A 10,073-nucleotide genomic window follows, 5' to 3' on the forward strand; every position below is an offset into this window, starting at 1 on the left:
ATAGATGTGACAGCTGTGGGGGAAACCAGAGCATCTGTGTGGCAGAGCCTGGGCCAGAAGTCCCAGCGACCTGTGGGGCTTTAGCTAGTCCATGCCCATTAACTCTCTAAGCATCCCCAAGGCCTGAGGTACTCTTGCATAAATAGCTAGGCCCCCTCCAGAATCCTAATTATCCGGAGTGGGGGGCCAGCTGGGAATGCAGCCAATAGCAGCCTGCTCAGTGCTTCGACCTTCCCCAACACAAGTCACTTTGAAGGTTTCTCTTGGGACCCCTCCTTCCCCGCTCCCCACCAGCTCAGTTTCTCTTTGGTAAGTGGAAAAGCGGACCACCTGAATCTAATTCTGGAGATGTTCGGGATGAGTCACGCTACCTCCTCCGCTCCCCTCTCCCACCTTTCCTCTAGCTTCCCCCTCCCCCGCCTCTGCCAATCCTCACCCCAGACCCCCTCCTTTTCCCTCTCTTCTGCTCCTCTCCCTTAACAACCTGCATACCTATTTGGCCTATTATCTCCACCCTTTTTCAGGTTGTAAGCCCTCAGAGAGGAGGGTGCTCGTTAGGTGGCCCCTGAGATGGAGGGGTTGGGGTGGGGGTACGCCGGGTTGGATCCTGATAGCACTTTAGCATAATAAATTAGGAACCTCTGGGTGATTAATGCCATTATTTAACGTAGGTTGGCAGCCTCTTGTGAGTAGCTTTCCAAGGTTCAGACCTCTTTCCCTCTGGCATACTCTTAGTGGGAATGACAAACAGGCTGTTTCTCAATACTGGGGGGGGAGGAGAAGGGAAGGATGAATACCCAACTTCACCATCAGGGTGAGGGGGATTGGGGATTGACTATGCCAGCTCCCAGTCCTCAGTAGAAAAGTCCCTGCAGGCTCCAAAGGGAGATCAATCAGCCTGAAATACCACTAGTAATCATACCCATCGCTTTCTCTGGCCCATGAGCCAGTAATTCTCCAAGGGATCTAGCCCATGGGTGAGGTCTACCCATTCTTGGTACAACCATCTTCACCTGGCAGCCCCATCGCACTCCTTTTTCTATGATGTTCAGCTCATATCTCTGCAGATCATTTCTGATAAGGACAAGGAGGGAAGGGTGGCTAGTCCTGATAATATACTCAAATACCCACCTCTCTGGGGACAGTCCTTAAGTAGGTGAACTCTAGGGGGCTGCAGCTGCCCTTCTGGCTTGGAGGGCTGGGAGGCCATCAGGGTTCTCCTCCCATCCCCCCCCCCCCCTTAATAGGGCTGGCTTGAAAATCCAAACCTATGAAGTGAAAGGAAAGTTCCAGGCATACATCACCAGGTGAAGGTTAGAAAGTACTCGTTGTCATATGGGAGAGGGGGGAGGCAGTGTTTCCTAGGATATGGTGGAGTACTCTGGTTCAGCACGAGGGCTCAGAGACATCAGACACGGGACCCCAGTATCCACTAAAGGGCTCTTCAAGCCAAGCAGTCAAGCAACATGAATTTATTAAGCACTTAAAATGTGCTAGGCACAAGGGAAGACTTAAAGGATGCTGATATCTTTACCAACTTCATTGAATCCTTCTCTCCTCAAAGCTATACCCTGTGAGCAAACCATGCAGCTGGGCTACTGGATGCAGAACCAGCATCTGGGTTGAGATGCATAAGTGACCCACAGCTCCTTCACCCAGAGGAAGTTGTACTGGTTCTGAATAAAGGAGGTAGAGGGAGAGGGGAAGAAGTAAGCAGAGTTCACCAGCATAGCCCAAGAGGATGCCTGGAAGGGAGATGATAGAGCTACTACCTACAGGACAGGTGGAGTCATCAGCCCTGGCTGAACAGTATGTGGACTTTATTTTCTTTAATAATGGGGAGCAGTACTATCTACAGACTCATAGATTTAGAGCCTCCCCAGAGGCCATGGCATTCAACCCCCTCATTTTACAGTTGAGGAACTAAGGCACAGAGGAACTAAGTGACTTGCCCAAAGTCCCACAGGTAATGACAACCAGGATTTGAATCCAGGGCCATTGACTAAATCCAGCCTTCTTTTCACTACACACCGTCTTCTAGTTCCCTTACTGTCCCCAGTAAGGAGATGAAGGCTATAATTAGCCCCGACTTTGACCCACTTGATGGCAAGAGCTCATCGCTGGGTCCCTTAGTTTGTATACCACCCTAACTCCTTAAGAGGGCTGCCTGCCTTCTCCTGCCCCTTTCAATTCCTATTCCTGGTCTTCTTTCCTCCTGCCCTGAGCTGCTGCTTAATAGGCCAGCACTTGCCAGGGGATAGCTGGTGACAACTCCAATCATCTTTCTTCCCAGGAACCAGGGAGAGATTTACTAGCTGGAGCTTCACAGTCCAGCTGGGAGCAGTGGGGACCTGTTTGAATGGAAGAAGCCACTCCAGGAGATAAACTTCCAGCAGCTCTTTTCTTCCCTTCTTCCCCGCCCCCACCTGGCTTTGGGCTCTCCTAAGAGCAGGACCAGGGGCTCCTGCTCCAAAATATCTAGCCCTAGTCAAAATGCCCCGCGTTCCCACCATTCACGTTCCTGGCCTGTACGCTTGGCGTGCAGAACCTAGGTTCTTTGAAGGAAGGGATCATTTTTTTGTCTTTATCTCCTCTGCATGACACATTTACTGCTGTTGCTCAGACTGTCTCTGTGAACTCATTTTGGGGTTTTCTTGGCAGATACTTGAATAGATTGCCATTTCCTTCTCTAGCTCATTTTTCCAGATGAGGAAACTGAGGCAAACAGGATAAAGTGACTTGCTAGTAAGTGTCTGAGGCCCAATTTGAACTAAGGAAGATGAGTCTTCTTGAGTCCAGTCTCTATCCACTTTGCCACCTAGCTGCCCCCTGGAGTTAAACTGAGGCAAAGAATTCTGGCCTCCTTCACAATTTTGCCAAGGGTTTCTCTATCTGATCTAGGGGAGTCACTTAGGATGAATGGGTCTGGGGGAAGCCAGGGATGATAATAATAGGTGGAAATGGGGAAGATGCTGTTAAAAACCTAAATGCCTCCCCAAGTAGTGCAGAGGAAAGACAGCTGGACTTGAAAGCCAGAGGATCTGGGTTCAAATCCCAGCTGATACCACCTGTGTGACCTTGGATAAGTCACTTAACTTCAATAGACCTGTGTCTTCATCTGTAACATGAAGGGGTTTGCAAAGGTTCGTCCCACCTCTAAACGTATTGTAATGCTAAATTGGGACAATTCCAAACCTCTGGCTCCCAATACCCATCTTGCTCCCTCACCAGCCAAGGGTTCAAGGTCTGATAGGTATTACTGGCACATCCCTGCCTGTTCCCAGGGTAGTGGCAGGGGATGTGGCTTCCTCTCCTAAGGAATTTGTCCCATTTCCATCTATGAAGCCAGGGGCTACATATAGCAGGGTGAGAGAATTAATAAGCCTAGTTTTGCTGAATATCAAAGCACACTGATCATTGTTCTTGGCTTGAGGGATGGCCAAGAACCTCCCCCACAGGGTGGGAGAGAAACAAAGAATGAAGGGGCAAAAGAAAGAAAAGGACCGGCTCTTTCCTCTTCACATGCCCTAAAACAGATTAAAAATCTGGACCAGCAGAATCCTCCAGTCAAACCTCCCCTCCCTTATGCAGCATTTGCCTGGCTCCACACCCCTTGTCTTCCATCTAACTATGTCCCCCCCTGGCATTCCAGTGAGCGCTTCTTCCATATCAGCTAGACTCATCAGGAAGATCTAAGTTCAAATGCTATCTTACACACTTACTAGCTGTGTGACCCCAATCCATTTACTTAACTTTCTGCATCTCAGTTTCCTCATCTGTAAAGTGGAGATAAACAGCAGCCCCTACCTCAAGGTTTGTAGCGAGGACCACCTGAAAACATATCTAAATGCTAGCTTTTGGTACTATTATTCTCAGGCAAGAGTGGAGAAGGCATGGCTCTGCTGGAGAGACTGCCACCAGAGCTGACGACCCCCTAGGCTGAGTGGTATTTGCCTATCTCCTTCCTCCCAGCCTAGCAGGGAAGAGCTGTTGGAGTTAAGAGGATTTCATGCTATTTTCAAAGCCATTTTCTGTGAGGGAAAAAAAAATTCCCCCTAATGTTAAGCCTACTTATAGCCGCTCATTTCCCTAACGGCTGTTTCCCTCCTCCTGCATATATTTGTGCAACACTGTCACATACACACCACCACCCCCACTTTGTACCTCACAGACACCCTGTGAGGTAAATGGGGGCAGGATTGTTTTCCTTGTTTCTACAGAGGGGGAAGCAGAGTTAGAGATATTCATTAACTGTGCTGTCCAAGGCCACGCAATAAGTAAGAGGCAGAGTTAGGATGAAAACTTAGATTTTTTTTTTATTCCAACTCCATTTTAGAGTTGGGATTTCAGAGGTCTGAGTACAGACCCTTCATTTTACAAATGAGAAAAGGCATCTTCCCTTTCATCCCCATAAGTGACTTGCCTAAGGCAATACAGCTTTTCCCCAAAACAAGAGCCTACCTTGAGGAAAAAAATGTATAGAATATTCCCATCATCCAAGACAGTGGGACAAGAGAAGATTCTGACTGTGGAGAACAAAAGGGTTAGCAGTGGCCGAGGGCCTGCAGTCTGTGAAGTTTGGATTCAGTCAAAGGGCTGCACTTGAGGACCTAGAAGACCACAGGTTCCCACCCCTGGGTTAGAGCATCTTTCACCCTAGAGCCTTCTTTTCCCAAATGGGGTGATATTTTCTGGGTTTTCAGAGGTTGATAGGGGAGAGTGGGAGTGACTACCTTTTCACTCCACCATCTTGGCTCCTGGAAGAACTCACTTCCTTTCCCAACTGAATCTCAACACCCAGACTCCTGAAATTCTCATCATCCCAATGTAAACAAAGGGGCAGCCACAAATTCTGAGTCAGCCTCCTAAAGGGAAGGAAATCCAGCAAGGGGAGGTGATACACACTCCTTGCACTTGTGGAGAAGGGTGCAGGCTGGGCAGCAGGGGAATTTCCCCCTGCCTTCTTATAGGTGTGGGCACAGGGTGGATTGGGAGATGGGTTTTGAGTCAAGAAGACCCCAGCTCACATGCTACTGCAGGACCTTAGTAGTTGTGGGACTGTGGGAATATTTTTCACCTCTCATTCAGTTTCCTCATCTGTAAAACAACAAAGTTGGAACTCCATGGCCTCTAAGCCCTATTATAAGTTTCTCCCAAAGATGCTCCATCATCAGCTGCCATTTTTCTGATATTACCAGGGCTAGGCCTTGGGGCTCTGGTCCTCAACACAAACATGGGGAAGGCTTCTCTCCAAATGGAAGAGAATGTGGGAAATTGGGCCAAGGATGGGGGAGATTCCACTAATGGCACCCCCTTATACTGCTGCCCTTCTTGTGGCATTAGAGTGCCACCTACTGGCCTCATGCCGGTACCAAGAGTATGGAACCAAGGAAAACCAGCAAGCCTACTTTGCACCACAAAGGACCTCAGGAAGCTGTGGGGTCCAACCTCTTCATTTTGAAGATGAGGCAAGAGAGGCCCTGAGAATAAAGGACTAGCATAGATGGCTGAGCCAGATTTTGAACCCAGGTCCTCCCATTCCAAACCTAATACTACAGCATGACCTTAAGCCTGGCTATCCTTCATGCCCACCTTGATCAAGGTATGAGGCTAAGATGGCATCCCCCAAATTGTCCTTGGGTTCCCTATGGTGAGCCTCAGAGGCAAGAGCTCTGAAGATAAAGCTGGGGCCCAGATGATTTAAAACATGGTTCAAGTACCAGAGGAATTGGTTCCCAGCCTGCTGGGTTGACCAGTCACTGGAAAAAGCCTACCCCCTTCATTCTTCATAAGCCAGCCAGAGGACAGGAATGAATGAGGCATAGTAGCATTTAAGCTGGAAGAGATGCTTCAGTCATCTAAACCCTTCATTTTTCACAGGTGAGGAAATAGGCCTAACTAGGGTCAAATGACTTGCCTAATGTTCTCAGAGCACACACGTTCAACAAAAGGGGGCACAGAGGCAATGGACTGAAGGCAAAAAAACCTGCTTTTTATTGCTTTACAGTTTACCAGTCAGACAAATAATTTCAACACCCTCCCCCCACCCCCAACCCCAACCTGCTCTTCATTTATGCAATGGAGTGGTCCCATGCGTTTGCCTGGAAGAGCCCACCTCTGGCCTGGTAAGCTACTGCTTTGTGGGCAGAGCTGGGAGACCTTGCTGAAAGATAGGAGGAGGGCCAGGGGAATAATCACCGAGGTATTATTGTACCTGTAGCATCACTGGGTGGCAACCAGGATGTGATCTCTTGGAAACACATCTAGTTAAAGAAGGCAGATGTCCAACTTTGCTGCTGGGAGAATGGATGGAACCCTTTCCCCAAAAAGGGTTTGGCTCACTGACCATTGGGCTAGGCCAAGCTGGACACCATTCCTGCCTCCTCCCCAACCCCAGGAAGATTTTGGCTCCCCACCCAATGAGCTAAGCCTATTTGGACACCCACTCACCCTCAGCAAAGGTGGTGAGGGAAAAAGGAAGCAAAGAGGCTAGGGCCAAGCTGCTATCTCTACGGAGCCAGCTTTCAGTACCTCTGAGCTAATCCCCAAAACACATGCAAGCTCCTTGCATCACACTGACCCCATAGAAGTGAACCAACCTCCAGACATGTGAGGATTCAGATTCCAGCCTGATGCCTTCACCTTCAGGAACCAAGCCACAGTAGCGATAGCTTTTAACCACTCTTCATCCTCCACCCCTCAAAACAAATAAAATAAACCAACTATATTCCTTCTGCAGCTTGACCAAGCTTAGTGAGATGCCAGGGGACCAAGGCACTTAGAGACCAACAGAGTTCTCCTAAGTTCAGGAGTCCATGGTAGGGAAATAGATTAGGCATGGGTAGGCAAAATCACCACACTACAGAAGCTGCCGCTCCCTGGGAGGCACACGCATTCCGGTTCTCTGCACAGATTCCACCGCCACCGCCAATACCCCCTCTGTCTCTTTCAGTCCTGCTCATACCCAACAGGGTCCATCTGAGCAGGGAAGTCTGGAGGGAACAACTAATTAAAAAAAATTCCTCAGACTGCAGAAGTAGAAGTAGACAAGCCTTCCTACCATCAAATTCAAGCAACCCACCCCTTCCCCCCTTCCCATTCTCTAAAGTCCCTGAGAAGGTGGGCATCCATTTCAGTGGGCCCCTCCCCACCAGTTTCATTTTCCTCCTTTCCAGGAGGGCCAACAAAACCTGAAAATAAAAAAATTAGAATAACAAAGACTACAAATCAGATAAGGCGTCTTACATCTCACAACAATGAAGATGTGGGCAAAGCAGCCAGCCACCTCCTGGGACTGTGGACCAGGGCCAGAGGGGAAAAGAAGTACAGCCGATATTCTCTTGGGAGGGGAGGGAAGATGATCATGACTACCAGACTGTGAAGGCAATAGGACGGGTCAGCTAACCTCCCAGCTAGCTCCTCTTTGATCCTAGCATGCTTCCCAGGCACGAGCCACTCCTTCCCTCCCCTCTTAGGCATCAACTAGAGTGAGGCCGTCATGGAGGGCTCGCTTCCACATGTAGTAAGTTGATCGTGCTGTGAAAGGGAAGTGGGTGCTGAACTCCTTATACGAGGGGAAAGTCTTTGACTCAAAACGTCGTTGTAAGAAGAGCTTTGCTTGGGCCTTGAATTGGGTCGTGGCAATCACATCCATGACGAATACCCGGCTGTTGCTACTACTGCTACCACCCCCATTAACCGCACCCCCTGACACTGCATAACCAGACAGGGTGCCATGATAGGGCCCCAGAGAGCCATCCTCCCTGGGGGCTCCCTCCTTCTGGATTGTTGGCACCACTGGCTTCTCTCCCACCTCTGCTTTCCCCACGGCTCCCAGGACCCCCTTGCTAGGGATCTGGGAGAGGAGGCTGTATCGAGAGGCAGGCCTGCCTTTGGCTATGCTCTTCCAGAGCCAGAAGGAGCTGGGTGACAGGCTGGGGTAGCGAAGGCGGAATCGGCAGAAAGGAAGGCCCTTACTCTGGACCTGCCTCCTGGCAGCCCGACGTAGTCGCTTCTGCCACCTAGCTAGGGAGGGCTTCAGAGCCAAGAGCCCCCGGGAGCTCGGCTGTACCCCAGCCAGACCCTTCCTGATGGCAATGCCCTTCCCGGGCTGCAAGATTTCCCCAGTGGGAGGATGAAGGCTCCCCCCTGGAAGGGGCGGTGGGATCTTGAAGTTGGGGTTTCCCTTGATAGCCTTCCTGCGCCAGTTATAGTAGGTAGACCGAGAGATGCCAGGGAAGCTGCGTTTGAAGCATCGGTAGGGCACCAGTGTGTTCATGGAGATGCAGCGCTCCAGATAGCTCTTTGCTCCCTGCATGAAGAGCCCCGTTGGGCCAGGGTCCGGAGCACAGCTCTTCTTCCCCTCTGCTGCCAGCTTTTCCAGCTCTTCCACCTCCAGGGAGCCCTCAGACATGGGATCCTTGCTCACACCACCATCAGAAGTACCCTGAAGCTCATGCTTCCAGGCGTAGTAAGTAGACCTCGAGATTTCGGGGAACATCTGACGGAAACGCTGCAAAGGTATCACGTTGCCATCCTGGAAACACGACTGGAGGAAGTGCTTAGCGACAAAGCGTGTCGCTGCCTTCTGGCGGTGTTCGCGTGACTGGCGTTTCCATCGGTAAAAGGTGCTTTTGGTGATGCTGTAGCGCTCTCGGAGATGAGAGTAGGTGAGCTGAGGGTCTCGGTTCAGCAACTCCAGCGTTTCTGCCGGGGGTACAGGAGGAGGAGGAGGAGGGCTGGCCACCTCTGACTCTACTTCCTCCAATCCTACTACGGCAGAGAAATACTCAGGTTTGAACACCTGGCTGGCCAGCAGCTGGCCCGCCAGCAGCTGCCCTGACCACATGATGTGCAGCGTTGAGGGGGGCTGGTTACAGCAGCGGGGCCTGATCAGCCGGTGGAAATAGGGCCGGATCTTGAGGTTCCACATGGGATAGATGGAATAGATGTTGTGTTGGAGAACTGACGCCAGGGCGTAAAGGTGCCACACGTTGGCAAAGCTGTCGGGAAAGCAGGTAGCTTTAACATCCACATCAAAGATGGCCTCCAAGGTAGCAGGAGGAAGGCTGGTCATCTCTGGGGTCTCCTCCGAGCAGAGAGAGTAGCGGACGGCCTGCAGCATCACCTTGGAGTCAATCATGCCTTTGAGATAGTAATGTTTGTTCAGCAACATCTCCACCACAGTACGGGCCCGGAGTTCTGGGCTCAAGCCAGGCCCACCCCACAGCAACACGCTGGCCGCCTCAAAGAGACGGCTCCCCTTCCCTTTGCATGCTAGGGGCAGCATGTTCTTGGGGGCATCGTCTGGATACAGGCTGAGAGCCACCGAGTCCACATCCATCTCACCTTGGAACTGGTCCCCACTGCGACAACTGGGCAGAGAGAAAGAAGACAGTGTCTTCTTGGCTTCCAAGGCTGCATTGGTCAGGCCCTCCAGGCCAAAGCATTCGGCCGCTTCCTGGAGCTCCTGGAGCACACTCTGCACCAGCTGGGTCCGTGAGATCATTCTGCGGAGAAGGAAAAGGCAAAGGTCAGAGAGGAGACAGTAAGTGGATATCTAGAGGTAATTTCTATGTCCTGCTGACACCACCATCCCTCTTTCTTCCTCTCCTAGGGCAAGTCCAAATGCCTGACACCTGGGATTCAAAAGGCTAGCTCTTGAAAAGGCTTCATTATCAAAATAGATCCAGGACCCCAACAGAACCTGGAGGTTCCTATTCACCTTAGACCCCTTCTTCTCAAAATAATGTTTTTAAATGCATTTATGAAAAGTCACAGGATCCCAAAAGAAACCAACTATATGGAAATACATTTTATAACCCTGTCATCATTTTTTAAAAAACAGGCTCACAAACCTAAGATTAAGAAACCCTTGCCAGAGAATCTCAGAGCCAGACAGGATTTTACTTCTTAATAGATCATTTAGTCCAATCCTTTCACTTTCTAAAATGGGAAATAAGGCCTAAAGATGAAGTGACTTGTCCAAGGTCACATAAGTCTTAAGTAGCAGAACCTGAATTCATGCCAGAGCTTCTGACTCCAAATTGCCCCCATACTGCCACAAGCCCTCT

The 10,073-nt window shown here is 50.3% G+C and overlaps 1 protein-coding gene across 1 annotated transcript; it reads right to left on the reverse strand.

Moving 5' to 3' along the window:
- Positions 1-7,471: 7,471 nt before the first annotated feature.
- On the reverse strand, positions 7,472-9,508 carry VRTN (vertebrae development associated). The gene has a single exon (XM_020986159.1). It carries the CDS (start codon positions 9,506-9,508, stop codon positions 7,472-7,474), a length of 2,037 nt encoding a protein of 678 aa, XP_020841818.1.
- Positions 9,509-10,073: the final 565 nt, after the last annotated feature.

The sequence above is a fragment of the Phascolarctos cinereus genome, unplaced genomic scaffold, assembly GCF_003287225.1.
Source record: "Phascolarctos cinereus isolate Bilbo 61053 unplaced genomic scaffold, phaCin_HiC Scaffold_3;HRSCAF=262, whole genome shotgun sequence".
Taxonomy (NCBI): Eukaryota; Metazoa; Chordata; class Mammalia; order Diprotodontia; family Phascolarctidae; genus Phascolarctos; species Phascolarctos cinereus.